The sequence below is a fragment of the Pezoporus occidentalis genome, unplaced genomic scaffold (assembly GCF_034315485.1).
Source record: "Pezoporus occidentalis ecotype Australia unplaced genomic scaffold, CSIRO_AGI_Poc_V1 ctg135, whole genome shotgun sequence".
Taxonomy (NCBI): domain Eukaryota; kingdom Metazoa; phylum Chordata; class Aves; order Psittaciformes; family Psittacidae; genus Pezoporus; species Pezoporus occidentalis.
The window spans coordinates 4,220,755-4,238,505 of NW_026913157.1; the positions used below are offsets into that span (position 1 = coordinate 4,220,755).

The 17,751-nt window shown below is 56.9% G+C and overlaps 1 protein-coding gene across 2 annotated transcripts; it reads left to right on the plus strand.

The window, feature by feature from the left end:
- The first annotated feature begins 119 nt into the window (after positions 1-119).
- Positions 120-15,429, plus strand: FA2H (fatty acid 2-hydroxylase). 2 transcript variants are annotated; one of them, XM_062609261.1, is made up of 7 exons: positions 120-218; positions 10,345-10,440; positions 12,131-12,273; positions 12,392-12,498; positions 13,751-13,923; positions 14,384-14,636; positions 15,285-15,429. In XM_062609261.1, the coding sequence occupies exons 1-7, from the start codon at positions 135-137 to the stop codon at positions 15,362-15,364; spliced, it is 936 nt and encodes a 311-aa protein (XP_062465245.1). In that variant the 5' UTR covers positions 120-134; the 3' UTR covers positions 15,365-15,429. The 2 variants fall into 2 exon arrangements, with proteins under 2 accessions (XP_062465245.1, XP_062465244.1); XM_062609260.1 differs by lacking the exon at positions 120-218 and adding an exon at positions 3,964-4,252.
- Positions 15,430-17,751: the final 2,322 nt, after the last annotated feature.

Sequence of the window (17,751 nt, forward strand, 5' to 3'; positions counted from 1 at the left end):
TTTTCATTTCCATGCTCGAGTGCGTGCGTAGGTTGGGAGGGAAAGGACGCATGCGATTTAAGGGTGATGGACCAATGGATGCCAGCGTTTATGTGTTATTACAGTTCATTAGGGTCTATCTCCATAGTATCTGAATGTGCCTGAGGTGGAGGGCAGCTGAGGCTTCGAAGGAAGGAAGAAAAGGACTTTGCTGTGCTTGTTTGTGCAACCCTGCACAGGTAAGTGGAATTTCTTCCTGGACGCTGCAGGTGTTTGTCTCACACCCTGCAGTATGTGTGGTGGTTGCTTTGGGAGCGGTCTTGCTCAATGCAGAAATAACTACTGCAAGGAAACTGGAATGGTTTATTCTCACCTGCCCAGAACCCAATGAGAAGTGTATTGCCCTTGCTGTGCTCGGCACCAGCAATCAAGACAGGACATGCTGCTGCACCCACACCAGCGCCTCCATCTGCTCTGTCCCTGACTGCTTTTCCCCTGAGCCACCTGCTGTTTGTTAACATGTAAACAGTTCCCAGATCTGGCCAAATCTCTTAAAATGTCAGGCTTTAAAAGAAGAAGGCAGGCATAGCTCAAGAGGGGACGTCTTGGCACCCTTCACACTGAACCAGCTCTGAGGATGCTGCCATGGTCAGACCATGCACATCACGTAAGGCATCCAGCCACCAAGGTCATGGACCATGGTTACTCTTGAGTGCTGGGGAAACGGTGTGACCCCTTTGTGGTTTCTGCTGGTGCAGGACAAGGGGATATTGAATTAAACTGGCCACTCAGCATGAGGCAGGAGCATGGGAAGGGTGTGAAACCACTTCCCTCAGGGCATCACCAGTGCCGTGGGTTTGCCAGGGCTCTGGGAGTGATCAGGTATTTCCAAGGGCAGAAGCTCCATCCCAGGCCATGTGCAGCACCAGCAATGCTCTGTGGAGATACCACTGTGCCTGATCTTGCCCTGTCACTGCTGGCTTTTGCACAGGTGGTTGCTGAGCATGGGGGACCTTTGGGCCAAGGCCGAGCAGCTGCTTTGGCAGGACTTGCTTCAGCCGCCTGCTGAGTGTATGCCCAGGGCTGCCCAGTGCATCCACACTGGCTTTCCAAGTGTACCTGGACAAGAAAGCTCCCGGGGCAGCCCACACCGTGAGCTTTTTAAACTCTTCTTGTGCCCTGGAGAACTAGCAGGGGGACGGGGAGCATGGGTGCCTTTCCTGTGCCCGCCAAGTCTCTCCATGCATGTAGAAGGAAGTTTAATCTCCATTGATCAGTTTGGCAGCAAAACAAGGAAGAGTGATGTTGGAGAGCATGCCAAGGAGAAGCTCTCCATAGGGATGCTGCAGTGCCTGTGTCAGCCCTCTCCTCCCCTGTGGCTGCAGCACCATTCCACCAGTGCCAGCCTGTGCCTGCACTATAGGGTCTGATCCTGCCCAAAGCCCTGTGGCACATTCCTGCGTCTGTCTCACACCAGCCCCGGCGTCTGCCTGGTGGGTAAACCAGTTCAGAGCTGAGAAGCGAAAACCACTTGGCTGCTCTCGTTTGGGCCAGGCTAATCATCACCTGGCTCCACTCCTGGATGCTGCTCGCACTGGGGGCCAGCACGATGTGGGGACAGGGATGAGGATTGTGGCTGGATGGGGGTACAGTGGCAACACTCTCCACTGCTGTGACAGCAGCATCTGTCATACAGCTTGGCCTGCACACCAGCCTTCTCCCAGTGCCTCCAGTGCTTGGAGCATCCCTGCTCCCACGGGTGACATCCTCACCGCATACCTGGGGGTCTGCTTGCCCACCCTGGGGACATCCCTGTCCCTTGCACAGAGGACAGAGCCCCACCATGGAGCCCGGGAGCTGTCAGCAACCTGTAGCGAGGGCAGACGGTGTCAGCTCACTGATGTCCTCAAGCCCTGATGTGGGGGAGCTGGGACAGCAACCCCTGCGTACTTAGGTGGGCGCCACAGAAGAGACCCATCGGTGCACCCTGTGCTGTGCTGGGAAACCGGAGCTGGCAAAAGCTGATCCCATCCTTGCCAGGAGCTGAAACCACAAGCGACCCCCTCTCATGGCCCTTTGCAGCACGATGTGCCCGAGGGACCTGGGCAGTCAGAAACCCGGGAGCATCCCCCTGGCTCCTGGGCCATCACCGTGGCGCCTGGCCTGCCTTCCCTTGTCCTGTCTGGGTGTGGGTGTGAAGGGAAGGAAATGCCTTTCCCGGGTTTCGCGGGCCCTGGGGGGAGCTTGGGACAGACCAGGACGCGCTGGGGGCTGCTGCTCCAGGAACTGCAGCAGCCGCTGGACGCTGTGGTGGGGCTGGACCCATACCACCGGCAGGACCGGCCTGGGCGGCAGGGAGACAGCACAGCCACGGGAGGCAGTGTTGGTGAGGCCACAGCCGGGGTCCCTTCTGCTCCTTCAGCATCCACCTTGGGGTGGTGCCACTGCCTCCACACTCACTGGAGAGACCTTAATCTCTGCAAGGCCTCCAAGGGATGGTTTTGACCACACAGAATCCCAGACTGGTTTGGGTTGGAAGGGGCCTCAAAGCTCACCCAGTTCCAACCCCCTGCCATGGGCAGGGACACCTTCCGCTAGAACAGGTTGCTCCAAGCCCCGTCCAGCCTGGCCTTGAACACTGCCAGGGATGGGGCAGCCACAGCTTCTCTGGGCACCTTGTGCCAGGGCCTCACCACCCTCACAGGGAAGAACTTCTGCCTAAGATCTAACCTGAACTTCCCCTGTTTAAGTTTAAACCATTGCCCCTTGTCCTGTCCCTACAGTCCCTAATGAACAGTCCCTCTCCAGCCCCCTTGTAGGCCCTCTTCAGATACTGGAAGGCTGCTATGAGGTCTCCACGCAGCCTTTCCTTCTCCAGGCTGAACAGCCCCGACTTTCTCATCCTGTCTTCAATATGGGAGGTGCTCCAGCCCCTGATCATCATCATAGTCTCCTCCAGACTTGCTCCAACAGCTCCATGTGACGCTGGGAGCAGGGCTGGAAGGTGAAGCCACCATGACAAGTTTTGCATCTGCCTTGATTAAAGGCCTCTCTTAATACCCCAAAGCCGGGTGCTGGGGCAGGGCCGGGGGCGTCCCCTCATTCTTGACTCCAAACCCCACCTTAATCACCGCCTGTGGCCAGTGACAGCAAAATATGCCAGTATGTGTCCAACCTGTGGTCAAGGGTGTCACCCCACAGCAGTGTTGTCCCCCCCCAGCCCCAGTGCTTCTTGGAGGGAGTGCTTTGCCGGAGTGGGGGAAAAGCTCCTTTCTTGTCATTCCTTGTGATTTATCTGTCTGTGGTTCTCGAGGGGGGGAGAGGGGCTGGGGGTGCTGGTCTACCCTCCCCCCCCCCCCCCCCGCAGTGCTGCCTGCCCTGGCTAATCACATGTGCGACATTTAATTAAGTATTAATTAGCTGGGGGACACATAACTCCTCATGGCAAGTGACACTGGGGAGGGGTGGTCTCTCCTGGGTGGGCTGTGAGCCAGGATTGGGTTCCCCCTGCCTCAGCCACCACGAAGCTTGGGGGAGGGATGTCCCGTACCCCCAGTTACCCCCCCAGGGATATCCCTATCCCACATAGTTCCCCCTAGGGTGCCCCATGCTCCACTTCCCCCGACCCCTGAGTGCCACAGTGCCCCCCATAACCCACCCTCACGAGTGCCCCCGTGCCCTCCCTGGGGTGCCCCCTTGGAGCCCTCCTCCTGCATCACCCCCCTGTGGCTGCTTTATTCCCACCCCGGGGTGCCCCAGCCCCCCCATCACCCATCCCTGGGCTCCCCGTTCCCCTCCCGTCGCTCTCGGTGAGGGGGCGGAGCTTCCCCGGGTAAGCCCCGTCCGGGGGGCGTGGCCTATTGAGGGGCGTGGCCGGGTGGCATATGCCCACACGCGGGTGTGCAGGTGCCGGCAGAGCGGTGCGGTGCGGTGCGGTGCGGGAAGGGAAAGGAAGGGAAGGGAAAGGAAAGGAAAGGAAGCTGCGGTCAGCGGGGCCATGGCGGCGGCACCGGCACCGTCGCCGCGGTCGTTCAGTGCCGCCGAGGTGCGGGCTCGCTGCGCGCAGGGCGCCTGCCTCGTGTCCTGCCGCCGCCGCCTCTACGACCTGAGCGGGTTCGTGCGGCTGCACCCGGGAGGGGAGCAGCTGCTGCGGCGCCGCGCGGGCACCGACGTGAGCGCAGCCCTGGACGGGCCGCCGCACCGGCACTCGGACAACGCCCGCCGCTGGCTGGAGCAGTACTACGTGGGGGAGATGGAGCCCGGCGAGGAGCAGGTAACGCCGGCGGCCGCGGTTGACAGCACAGAGGGTGTCCCGGGTCTAGAGTGTGCAGAGCTCATTGGGGGTCCAAGGTGTCCCAGGTCCAGGGTGTACAGAGCCCATAGGGTGTCCCAGATATGGGGTCTCCCAAGTCCAGGGTGTACAGAGCCCACAGGGTGCTCCACATCTGGGGTGTCCCAGGTCCAGGGCATGCAGAGCCCATTGGATTGCTCAGGCTGTGTGGGATCTGAGCAGTGCATGAGTCTGTAGCGCACCCCAAGTCCAGGGTGCATGCAGTTTGAGCTGTACAGAGTCTCTAAGGGATCCTGTGTCCAGGCTCCATGGGTTTAAGGCAGTACAGGACATGCAGAAGCTATTTAAGGTCTGGGGTGTACTGGCCATGGAGCTTTGGGGTGCATGTAGCATATAGGGTTTATATGGCATCCAGGTGTAGGTCAGAGCTGTAGGCTGTGGAGGTTCTGGGGTGTTCAGAGCATGAGCGGTGTTTGGGACAGGGCATGTTTGAGGCTTCTGGACCCCTGTATGCGTGAGGTGTACGGGGTGCAAAGGTCCCAGGTGCATGGAGCATGCTGGTTCCAGGCAAATCTGTGGGGCTGTCAATGTCAGTGGGGGTGGACTCTCTGGGGCAGAGGATCCCAAGACACATAGAGTCCAGGCAGCTCAGGGCCTGAGAGTGACCATGTCCCAGGCATCCAAAGCCTGGTATCTTTGGGATCCCATCCCATGGACACATCCCACCCTGGCCATGATGGATGGCAGGACTGATAGTGGATCCTGACATGCCAGCATGGCAGAGAGGTGCTTGGGTCTTTGGAGGGGTGTGGGAGATGGGGACATCCAGCTCAGTGTTGGTTTTAGTAGAGCTGAGTGGCACGGGGTGGGCAATGGGGCAGGGCAATCTTCCTGGCACTGCTGGCCCTCGGGGACTGGGGTGCAGGGCACCAGGACTTGCCGGCAGCTAGTGGCCAGCACTGCAGTGAGGAGCCTGGTCACCTCCCCAACGTCTGAGTGTGGGATAAGGGTGGTTGTGACTCAGCACCATCCCCTCCACGACAGCCCCATGCTCAGCCACTGCCCATGCAGAAAGGAAAGTGCCCCAGGAAGCTGCACTTCTGCTGGGTGGACTTTCCGAAGGCAGCGTGGCAGCGGGTGCTGCCGCCCCAGGATGCTCGAGCAGTGGGGCCACCCCACCCCTTTGCTAGCCCAGTTCAGTGCTTTCCCCTCCTGACATCCTGGCAAGGTCAATGACCACTCGGTCCCTCTGGCTGGTTGTTTGCACTCTCTCCCTGTGGCGCAGCCTCAGCCCTGATCAGCAGCAGGGCCACAGATGGGGTTTTGTTCAGCCCCAGCGCGATGCCGGCTCATTCCCTGGGTCCCAGAGATGGCACCTCTTCTGTTGGGACACTCGTTGCTGCTGCTGCCGCCTCCTCGCAGGCGTGACGAGCCCAACGGGTTGGGGCAAAGGAAGGTTCCGGACAAACAAGTTCTCGCACCACAGGGAATTGCCACCGTCCCTATGCAAATACACGGCGTGATAACACTGGAGTGCAGGGAGATCAGACATTACCTGGCACTAGATAAACCATCCCAGGTTGTAACACGGCGGGGGGGGGGGGGGGAGAGGCAAAGAAGCTGCCTTCTGCATGGCAAGGCTGGCTGTGCTGCATCTAGCATGCACCTTGTGTGAGCTGCTCTGACAGACTTGCCACCCCCAAAAATCCTTTGGAGGGAGAAGGGGAATTGATGCCATCGTTGGTGCTTAGGATTTTGCTTTGGCTACTTTTGGGCTGGCAGACCCTAAGCAGTTCTTTGAAGGAAGTGTTGCATTGCTGTAGTCTGGCTTGGACTCCCACGGCTTTGCTGGTGCTTCTCATCCATCGGGAGTCCCAGAACTGCACCATTCCCATGCCATGCTGTGGTCCTGCAGGCATCCAGCATCCCTGCCTGCTTATGTTTGGAAATGGGAAGAAGTTCTTCCCTGTGAGGCCCTTGCCCAGGGTGCCCAGAGAAGCTGTGGCTGCCCCATCCCTGGCAGTGTTCAAGGCTAGGTTGGACGAGGCTTGGAGCAACCTGGTCTAGTGGAAGGTGTCCCTGCCTGTGGCAGGGGTTGGAACGCCATGAGTTTAACCTCGTTTCCAGCACAAACCAGTACGGGATTCTATGATTAGTGCAGGAAAGGCAAAGAGGAAGATGAGAGGCAGCCTTCATCCGGCTGGCAAGCCTCTCTGTGCCTCTTCCTGCTGCTCTTGGGAGCTCGGCTCCATCCTGCTGCTGGAGGTCCCTCTTCTGCATCACCCAGCCTCATTTGGCTAAGGACAAATTAACCCTCCTCTTTATCTATGCATAAATATGCAGAATATATAGGGGAGATCAAAGTGAGAAGCAACAATTACCCAAACTAGACAGTGGATTTTAGCAGCCTTGCCAGAGGGAAACTGGATCATCTAATTACCCCTCCAATTTAAGCAATGAGAGACTTTCATCACAGCCTCTCTGCGGTGTGTGACGTGGTCATGAGTCACGGTGAATCTCCCATGCCTCTTGGGGTTGGTGTCCTCCCCTTCCTTTCACCCACATCACCCCATGTCGGGCTTGCCCTGGTTCTCCATCCCACCCTGACCTCACTTGGACATAAGCGCTCACATGTTCTTTGCAGGCATTGCAACAAGAAATGACTTTTTAATTATTATTGTCATTAGAACAAGTTAAATTCCACCTCATTTTAATAGTCCTGCTGCACCCAGTTTAATGGGCTGCGAAGCAGCCTCAGGGGGCTCTGCCAGCCACTGTCCGGGCATGGTGATGCTGGTGGGATGGTGATGCTGGGACCATGCCACTGCGGGTGGGGCCCTCGCCTGGGCTCCCTGTGCCTCGTGGGGTGTCCTTGTGCTACATGCCCGAGCCTACATTGCCAACACAGCTTCTCCTGTGTGGGCAACAGCAAATTGAGCTGGCTTAGGAGCTTGGTGAAGGTCCTGGAGGTTCTTGGATAGAAAACTGGATCCAAGGCTGCTGTTCGAGCAGTGGTCTGCATGCAGCATCACCCTGCTTGGGCCAGGGTGAGGTTTCCAGCTTCTCCTCCTGCCTGTGTCCCAGGCACACTGGGCCTCATGCCAGACCATCTCTCCTCTTTGTACCTGCCCACATCATACTGGGTTTGTTTTCCTTCATCCTGAGCCCTGCTTCTGGGCAGCAACAGCCTGGAGAAGAGAAGGCTCAGCGGAGACCTTGTTAACAGTCCTTAATACCTAAAGGGACTGACAAGAAACCTGGAGAAGGGCTTTTGACAAGGGGCTTGTAGGGACCGGACAGGGGGAATGGCTTTAACCTGACAGAGGGGAGATTGAGATGAGATCTTAGGCAGAAGTTCTTCCCTGTGAGGGTGCTGAGGCCCTGGCACAGGTTGCCCAGAGAAGCTGTGGCTGCCCCATCCCTGGCAGTGTTCAAGGCCAGGTTGGACGGGGCTTGGAGCAACCTGGTCTATTGGAAGGTGTCCCTGCCCATGGCAGGGGTTGGAACTGGGTGAGCTTTGAGGTCCCTTCCAACCCAAAACAGGCTAGGATTCTACAGCCAGTGCTGTCTGGCTGGCACAGGACCAGCGATCAGCTCCCTGCCTGACCCGTGCAGGGCAGAGGGATGCTCGGAGGTGGGTGCAGGGTCACCCAGTTACCACATCATGCTGTGCCCTGAGTGTCTGGCCATGTTGCCTCACAGCAGGAGAGCCAGCACCTTGCTGGGGTGGCAGTGGGAACATGGTCTTTGTAGGTGTTAACTTTCCCTTCGTTACATCAGGTTCTTGCACATCATTCCTGGCAGGACCTGTTTGCCTGGGGACGACACTGATGCATCAGCATCACACACAGGCAACAGGCAGAACCTGGCACTCACAAAGACCCCTTCAGCCTTCTTCAAACCCACCTTTTATGAGGAAGAGGAGGAGGGCAGAAGCTCCAGTGCTGGTCTGGGTGCTGATGGCTCTTGGTCCATAAAGGATCCCTGTGTGGTCCGGGAAGGAAGGAGTGCGCTGCCGCTCCAAGGAGCGAGCCAGGGCATGCATGCATGGCTTGCACCCCATTACGCCACTGCTGCTGGTTCTTTTGGTGCTAGCCCTGGGATGAGCAAGAGGAGAGCCTTCCTTATGGTTCCCTGCTGAGGAGGAGGAGGTGACTCGGGTGAGGCAGGGTGCTGCAAGGGAACACACAGGGCGATGGTATTACACTGGTGGCACCCGACCTGCCCAGACTGGGTGCTGCTAGTGAGGTGCGGTCTGAGCCCCTGTCCACCTCCTTGACCTGGAAGGACAGGGAAGCCTTTGGACATGATGTGGTGCTCGGGTGTCCGTGGGCAGAGGAGATAGAGGCATGTGGATATGTCAGGAAGGGGAGGAGAGGTGCCCGGGGGTTGCATCAGCGTGCTTTCTTAAGCATCCTTCCTGCTGCCAGCAAGGCTGAGGTGCAAGCATTGAGGTGGAGAGCAGGGTCTCATTTTCTGGGGGAAGGAGGAGCTGTCTCTTTCTCTTGTAAAGCCAAATTTTCTCCCAAAGGATCAGTGGGAAGGAGGCAAAGCCATGACTTCACCATCCTCAGCTGAATTTCAAGGCATCCCACCTCAGTTTTTGGAGGTCTGCCTGAAAGACAGATCATGCAAAGCCAAAAATAGCAGTGGGGGGCCCTGCAGAGGGAGATGTGGTGGTCTAGAGCTCATGCTGGTGCTCTGCCTCCAGTAAAACTGATGCTTTCTCAGGTCCAGCCTTGCTGGAAATAAGCCCTGCCCTGCCCCAGGGTGAGAGGCTGCCTCAGGGCTGGGTAGTGCAGCTCCTGTAGCAGTGGAATGAGGCTTGAAATCCAGCTAGCCCAGGACAGGAACTGGGAGCCTGACTGGCAAGGAGTGCTGGGGCCTTGCCTCGGTGTCACCAATGTGGCAGGGAGTAAAGTCCTGTCCCCCCTAGTGAGGTGACACTTGATCCTCCTGCATCCCAGCTCCCAGTGGCTGCTGGGGTGTTTATTCCCACAGGGAATCGCACCCCTCTTGGAGAAGTGGGGAGACCATGCACTGAGGACCCATGATGACTGCGGGGAGAACTCCCTTCCTCCCAGAACAACTGGGAGCCCCGGCGGGCACTGGTGTGTCAGGGCTGCCGGGCCACACCGTACCCTGCTGCTGGTTAATGGGTAACTCAAGGTGACAAAGCAGGAGAGAAGGCATGTTTGGCACGTCCTGCCTTGGAGCCGGCAGGCGGCCGGTGCCGCGGGGCATGGCCGGTGTTGGGCTTGCATAGGCACGCCGTGCCCTCACCGAGCCCTGTGGTGGCAGCAGGGCCAGAGCTGGCAGCACAGCGGGAAGGAGGCCGCTGCCGGTGGCTGGTGATGGATTTACTTCAAAGCTCTGCACAAGGCAGGTTTCTCCTGTTTCCTGGCCAGCCCTGGCAGCAGGACCGCAATCTGGGCTCATCTTGCTTCATCCCCAAAGCTTCAGTGTGCCTTTTCTAGCCAAAACCAAGCCTCCCCACCCCACCTTGTACAGCCTGTGTCCAAGGTGCCAGGCCCAGCAGCACCCTGCAAATGGCACTTTGCCTTTTCCCTGCAGTGAGCTCCCTCCTGGTGCATTTCTTTCTGGTGCCTGGTGCCAGGGTGATCCCACCAGCTGTGCCATGCTTCCCAGCTCCAAAGTGAACCTTGGGAACCAAAATGCTGAGTCAGGCTTTTGCCGGGGAGCAGTGGGGTCAGGAGGGAGCCCATTGCCAATGTGGTGAATACTAACCCAGTGATGCCTCCTGAAGCACCAGAACCGGGTGCCCTGCTGGCAGCATGGTGAGGTGCTCTGAACACTGGGCTTGGGGAGAGGTTCCAAACAGACCTGAGCGTGCGATGCCTGATGGGCAGTTCAAGGATAGCTGGTGGCCACATCCCTCGGGAACCTGCTCTGCAGGTACTGACTGACTTAAATTCATCAGATATTTCCCTCTGATTCATTTAGCAGGCAGTCATGAGCGCGCTGTGCCCGTGCCCCTGGCTGGTACGGCCATCTCTGTCCGCAACCATGTCTGTCACCCATGCTTCACTGCAGGGTTTTCCTTCCTTTTCCAGAACCCTACCAAGCCAGTGGATGAGCAGACAGTGGGTGCTGCAACCCAGACCCCAGCAGGGATGGATCCCCGCTGTAAAACAGTGGATGTGGGGAAGGTGAGAGCTGGGGATCTGCCAGAGTGCTCCTGGGGAAGGCCAGCTATCCTGTCCCCTGCAGGAACGCTGTCTGGCTGCTGACCCCGGGGATGGGAGGGATGCCAGGAGGGAGGTGGGCCAAGCCAGCTGCTTCTGCCCTTTCTCCCAGCACAGACAGCATCACTCCTGCTTTATTGCCCAGGCGTGGCTGTGCTGGGAGGCTCCTGCTGTGGCGGCGTGGGAGGAAATGGCTCTCTCTGACAGCAGCCATGCCCGTCAAGTGGGATGTGCTGCCAGTCCACACCTTACTTGCCTTACTTATTGCTTTTCTCCACTTTTTTCCCCCTTGACTAAGTACTAAGGGATCCCCTGTCCTGGGCAGGGTGATCCTCTTGTGTGCAGAGTGCTCCCTGTCTTGCTAGCTCCAATCTGAGTACACCACAGAGGCAGGGATTTGTCCCCAAGGTGCCTTCGAATGTCCCTTCCTTCCGTGGCACCCTCTGGCTGCTGAGGAGCCTTGCATGCTCCTCAGTGAGTGTGCCTTTATCTTGCAAAAGGTCGTTTTATTTTGAGCAGGAGAACACCTTTCACTCCCTCCCCCCCCCCCCTTTATATTTCACTTGCTGCCTGCCTTTAAAATCAGTTACCCCAAAGAGACATTTTTGCTCTGATTTTTCCTCTACCTCCCCAATGGAGGGTGTCTCCATGCCTTGCACCCCTGCAGGCTAGGGTTGTTTCCCCTCCTGGGTGATCACATCCATCCCTGCCAGCAGCAGAGCCCAAATAAAGGCCATGGCCACCTCAGCCCTTTGCTATGAAGCTCTCCAAACTGAGCCACCCCCTGCCACCACTGACAAATGACCACTGGCACAGCTGCAGGTGCTGGTGCTGTGCCTGTGGTGCGCAGCATAGGCTGGACAATGGAGAGGTTCCAGGCCTGGGGCTTGGCATCGTGAGCGTGGTTTCTGTCCCAGGGCAGGGGTGGGACCAAGAAATCACCTTATCTGGCCAGGCCAGCAGAAGACGTGCCTGGGGATGCTGAGCAGCAGCAGAGGTGGTGCTGCCGGTTGTGCCTCTCTATTTTTGTCCCATGCAGACATGCACAGCTGCACGGGTCCCTTCTTGCTTTTTCAGCCATCTGAATGCAGTTATGCATGGGAGCATAACCGATGTTTGTATTCCCATCCTGTCCCCCTGCTCCCCATCCCTTTCTGCTTCACTCCTCACTGCTGGAGCACTCAAATAGCTGTGGTTGCCCTGTGTGTCCTCTCCACAAGGAGAAAAGCCCTTGGTCAGGGCAATGCCATGGGGATGGGCTCCACATCTGACCTCCACCTCACTGGCATGGCTGGTGAGGGGGCAATATTGCTGCTCACTATCTAATCTTGGCAGCTCCCAGTGGAGAGAGAGCCTGTGTTATTGGGACCTGATTCTGAGCCAGGTCTGGTACAGCCACCTTCACCTTGAACCACTGGCAGGTACCCAGTGGCACAGGGGGTGAGCTCAGCCCTGTGCTTGTGTGTAGGTGGAGCTGATGTGTGTCTGGCTCTGCTTGTCTGTCCTGTGCCACTGCTTACAGGGAGCTTTGGGCCACTTGGAACAAGGAGCAGCTGCTTGTGGGGCATGGAATGGGATTTGTAGCTCCAGATCCCACAACTCTGTGTCCAGTACCAGGGCAGTGTGTGGGTACAACTGGTGTCTACTCCCTCAGGACCTGGTGGACTGGCAGAAGCCCTTGCTGTGGCAGGTGGGCTACCTGGGGGAGAAGTACGATGAGTGGGTGCACCAGCCCGTGGATCGTCCCATCCGCCTCTTCCACTCGGATTTCCTCGAGTCCCTCTCCAAGACAGCGTGGTGAGCCCCTGGGGTCTGTGCCATGCCCTGGCCAGTGCCTCCATGGGGAGGGGGGGCGATGACACACAGCTTGCCCCACCCCATGGGACGCTCTCTGGTATCTCCCTCTATCCCACAGGTATGTGGTGTTCATGGTGTGGACTCCTGTAGTGCTCTATCTCAGCTGGGTCAGCTACACCTCCCTTGCCCAGGGCAACACAAGGCTCTTCTCCTCTTTCACCACAGGTATAAGCAGCACCAAAGCCTTTGTGCTCACTCACTGCTCCCAGTTTGGTTCTGGGGTGGGGTGAAGACTTCTGCATCTTTTCTGCATCCCTTCTTCCATGCATGCTCAATACGAGTCACATGCACAAGTAGCGGGTGACCCCCTGTCCCTATGGCCACTGGCATGTCCCCTTCACAAAGCTGCCTGCATTACTTTAAAGCCTGAGCTCACCCACCTCCATCCCCTCCTCTCATGTACACCGTTCTGTCCCAGCAAAGAACATAGATAGAGCCATGGAGCACGCAGACTGCTCCCTCTTTTCTCCCTCCCTTCCTTCCATCCCAAACCCAAGCCCTGAAGGCACTACAGTGTGTGCCAAACCCACTGACACCCACCCTGGGCCACCGCTGGATGCCAGCATAGCAGGCGAACAAACCCAGCTCTCAGCGCCGTTGGCATCGCACAGTGCAGGGCTTGTTTGCCCGGAGTGCCTGCCCTTGAATCTCCCACTGTCTGCTCCCCCGGGAATAACAAGCATGGCCAGGGCAGGCTGTCGTCTTTGTTGTCCTTTTTTCTTCTGCTGGGCTCCCTGTTTTTTTTGCAAGGTGCCAGCCGGTGCCAGCTGTGCCCGGCTGCCCTGGCAACGTCCTGCTCCTCATGGCATTCGACACCTTGCTGCCAAGGGTTTGGTGGTTTTGTTTTGGTTTTGGGCTTTTTTTTTTTTCCCCAAAATTGAACACACTGGGGGAGATCTGAATTCTTTCAGCAAAGATGCAGGGCTGTCAGCCAGCCCTGAAAGGAGGAGGTGGCTGAAAAATGCTCTGTGGGGGAAAGTGCCCAACAAACCCATTCTTTTTCCCCAAAGATAATAAAAAAACAGCACCGCAGCACTGTTTAACTGTGATGAGTGCTGCCTCCACAGATAAGGTCCCTCCTGCCTTGTTCTGGAGGGTGAAGCAGCTTTGTTCAGACAGGGTTGTCCCTACAAGTGCACATCCCAAGCCCTTCATTACCATCTGGGATGTAGGGGACCCCCCTCACCAGCTCCCTGTGGCAGCAAGAAGCCAACTGTTTCCATAACGAGTATAAATTAGTGGAAATCAAAGGAAGATGTGTCTAGGAGTGGTGCTTGAGGAGCTCCCTGGTGAAGCTCGGGGCAGGAGGTGGATGACAGGTGAGAGGGAGGGAAAGCTGATGAGGAAGAGGATGGTGAAGGAGAAGAGCACTTGCGTATCACCTGCCCTGCTAACGGCTGCATGTCTTATTGTGTAGAGTACTCCATCCCCGTCCACAAATATTACTTCCCCTTCATCTTCCTCCTGGGGATGTTCCTGTGGTCCCTGCTAGAGTACCTCATCCATCGCTTTGTCTTCCACATGAAGCCACCTGCTAGTAACTACTATCTCATCACCCTGCATTTCTTGCTGCATGGGCAGCATCACAAGGTGAGTCACAGCTCACCTCTGCTGGCACCCACTGAGCATGGGAACAGTGGCCTTTGCTCAGGCGGAGCCTGTCGGTGCGTGTTCAATGTGCGACTTGTGACATCTTTGCCCCAAGCCGGGCCCTTACTTAATGCTGGTGAGGACTGCAAGATGGGCTCTTGAGGAGCTGGAGTCAAAGCTGCAAGCTCTGTCAGGGCAAGTGGGAAGACCAAAAAAGCCATGGGCTCCCTCTAGCTTCACTGGATAAAATGTCCTTGTGGAGCTCAGGGACCTCCAAACCCACCAGCTGCCCAGCCACCTTGGCGAGGGCAAGTGGCTGCTCTCGCTGCTGGGCTCATCTTTTGGGGGGGGTTTCTGGAGGCTTTGGTGTTTGCTTTTCCCAGCCTGCTTCGCAGGGATATGCTGGGAATTGTGAGGTGAGCTAGGAGCTCCCTTTCCCATCATCTTTCTCTGCTTCCAGTCTCCCTTTGACAGCTCCCGCCTGGTGTTTCCTCCCGTGCCAGCCTCGCTAGTGATCGGCTTCTTCTATGGCGTCCTGCAGCTCCTGCTGCCCGAGGTGCTGGGGCTCTCAGTGTTTGTTGGGGGGCTCTGTGGCTACGTCATCTACGACATGATGCACTATTACCTCCACTATGGGTCACCGAAGAAGGGCACCTACCTGTATGGCCTGAAGGCTTATCACGTCAAGCACCACTTTGAACACCAAAAATCAGGTAGTGCTCCATTGCCCATGTGTGCTGGCAGGGAGCAAGGGCTGTCACAGCCTCACCTCCTTGCGTGTGTGCAGCTGATGCTCTGAAATGTTTGGTATTTGGGATGGGGAAGCCCACCCATGCTGCTGGAGAAGTGGTATATGAGGTGTTGCAGCCCCACTGGTCACCTTTCTTGGCTCCCAGGTTGAGGATGGGGAGCTGTCATGTTGCAGGGGTGAAGGCAGCAATCCATCTCACTGGTAGGCACCGATGCTGCCTGGGGTTGCCAGGGCAGGGACATGGTTGTGGGTGCCTGTCCCTGCTTGGAGCAGCATCTCATCCTGCCTGGAGGCGTTGTCAGGCACAGGGTGAGGCTGAGGGTGAGGCCCAGGGCTCCCCCAAGTCCTCCCCACACCTTCCCCAACCTGGCACTTGCTCAACTTGGCCTTTGCCCGGTTTCCTAGGAGAAAACGCCCCATCCAGATAAGCTATCATCCATGGGGCTGCCAGAATGGCCCAGACAGCTCCTTCTGCTCTTTCTTCTCACCCTTGCCTTTCCTTCCTCCCTTCTCTCCCTCATCAGTTAATGTAAAGCAAGCTGTGCCCTGCCCAAGCAGCATCCTGGTGCCAGTGGTGCTGTGGGCTCAGCTCTCTCTATCCCACCCACAGGCTTTGGCATCACCACTCGCTTCTGGGATCACCCCTTTGGGACTCTCATCCCTGAAGAGACCTTTGAGAAGAAGGACTGACGGCTCTGATGGTATGGCACCTGGCTGTTGCCTCTTCCCATCCCCGGCTGGGGCTGGCGTCCCTCCGAGCCTGGGGAGGGACAGCACAGGAGCCTACCTCCTTTCTGGGGATTGTGCCACAGCAGTGGCTCCACACTGGAGCATCCCTGTGGTGCACTGTGGCATTGCCAAGGGGGATAGGGTGTGAGGATGCAGGGAAAGGGGAGGAGGAGGAGGTTGTGGGGCTCCCTGTGGCACTCCTGCCCCTTCCTTGCTGCTCTCCTGCTCCAGGACATGGATGCATGGGCAGATCTGCTGCCTGAGACATGAAGTGCCTGATGCCACCCTCCCTCCTCTGCCCTGAACCTTGCTCAAGCCCTGTGGCCCTCTCTGGGCATACAACACGCTGCAGTTAACTTCGTCACCTAACTTGTGCCGAGAGGCTTCCATATCCTGGATCCTTCTCCCGGCCCAATCCCACACAGGGTTTTCTTGGCCTGCAGTCTTTTGCATGGGGATCCTTTATGTCTGTATTTTGTCTTTTTCTAAACACTGCAAACCTAAATCTCTCTCCCAGATTTATCAAGTTCATGGTTTTTGTAGACAGTGGCTATGCAAAACTGGAACTCCAATGAACAGAATTACTACCTGATACCTTTTTGCTGATCCTGTGATTGGGTTTGTGTTGTTTTTGGTTTTTTTTTTCCTGAATGTTTACTGCAGGTTTTGGAATAAAGTTCTGTGTGAAACTGTAGACACTACAATTGTAAATAAACTGTATATTTTGAAAAATAAAGCCTTTTAAACAGGGTCTGGCTAGTGTATCCCTTGGGCCTCCTCCCACATTCTCCCAGCCTGGGTACATCCATTCCCAGGTGCTGATGGCCCTTGGTGCTGCAATACCTTGGGGTTTCCTTTCATATCTCCATATGCTGGCAAAATCTGTGCTGCGGGTGACGACGAGGGAGATGCTCTCTGCAGTGGGAAACCACAGCAAACTTGTGTGACCCCAGGCTCCTGGTAAGCCACAGCTCACTTCTCTGAAGTTAGGCAACAGCAACATATGCTCCCCCAAGCTTCCCAAAACCAGCCTTGCCCTCTGACGAACCCAACTGCAAAGCTTCCTTGCTCCTGGAAGAGGTCAAGCCCTGTTTCTGGCATGGGTGCCTGCAGCCTGCTTCCTTTGGTTGACGCTGGGGGTCCTGAGGCTTCAGGGATGGGGAGGGAAGCAGAAGGTCCCAAAGGACCAGCATTCCTAGTGTGTGATGGGTGTCCTCTGGAGGGTCCTGCTGGCCAGTGTGAGGACCTCAGCAGGGTGCTAAGGGTGTTAACAATGTGTTGGGCAAGCAGGGAAGAGCCCTGCTTACCCTGCCTCCTCCCATATCACTGCATCCTCACCCCTTGTCATAGAATCACTGAAAAGTTTGGGTTGGAAAGGACCTTAAGATGATTTAGCTCCAACAGCCTGCCATGGACAGGGACGCTTTATGCTAGACCATGTTGCCCAAGGCTCTGTCCACCCTGGCATTGAACACTGCCAGGGATGGAGCATTCACCACTTCTTTCGGCAACCTGTTCCAGTGCCTCACCACCCTTACAGGGAAGAACTTCTCCGTATTTAATCTGAACTTCCCCCATTTCAGTTTAAATCTACTACCCCTTCTCCAATCATTACAGTCTCTGATGAAGAGTCCCTCCCCTACAAGAGTCTCTCTCTTGTAGGCCCCCTTCAGACACTGGAAGGCTGCTAAGAGGTCTCCACGCAGCCTTCCCTTCTCCAGGCTGAACAGCCTCGACTTTCTCAGCCTGTCTTCAATATGGGATGTGCTCCTGCCCCTGATCATCCTCATGGCCTCCTCTGGACTCGCTCCAACAGCTTCTGTCCTTCTCCAATGTCCTTCTTATGTTGGAGAAACCAGCACCGCATACAGTGCTCCAAGTAAGGTCTCATGAGAGCAGAGTAGAGGGGCAGGATCACCTCCTTCGACCTGCTGGTCATACTGCTGGGGATGCAGCCCAGGACATGGTTGGCTTTCTGTCCTTGGCAGCGCACCACAGGGATGCTGCAGTGTGGGTCCGCTGCTGTGGCACAATCCTCAGGAAGGAGGCAGGGTCCAGCAGCCCCATTGAGGACTGGGGAGGGATGCTAGCCCACAGCAGAAGGGATTGCAGTGTTCCAAATAGCAACAAGTGTCAATATGGGGAGCACAGCTTCTCCCACCCCCCTTCCTTCCAGGTGCTTCCCACAGACAGTGCCTTCTTCCAGCAGGCAAAACCCAGCACAGTCAGATAGAGCCCACCTGGCAGCTTCCTCTGACACCCAAGAAGGCTGCTGGGAAAGGGAAACCAGGGTGGCGTGGGAAGTATAGCAGGTTGCGTAATGCCTCTTCCGCTGCCTGGGAGCAGAA

Bases quoted from the DNA above. Each gene is read 5' to 3' on its own strand.
- FA2H (XM_062609260.1), top strand. From the start codon at position 3,977: ATGGCGGCGGCACCGGCACCGTCGCCGCGGTCGTTCAGTGCCGCCGAG. The intron at 12,274-12,391 runs GTGAGCCCCTGG...TCTATCCCACAG, and splicing joins TCCCTCTCCAAGACAGCGTG to GTATGTGGTGTTCATGGTGT. The intron at 13,924-14,383 runs GTGAGTCACAGC...CTCTGCTTCCAG, and splicing joins TGCATGGGCAGCATCACAAG to TCTCCCTTTGACAGCTCCCG.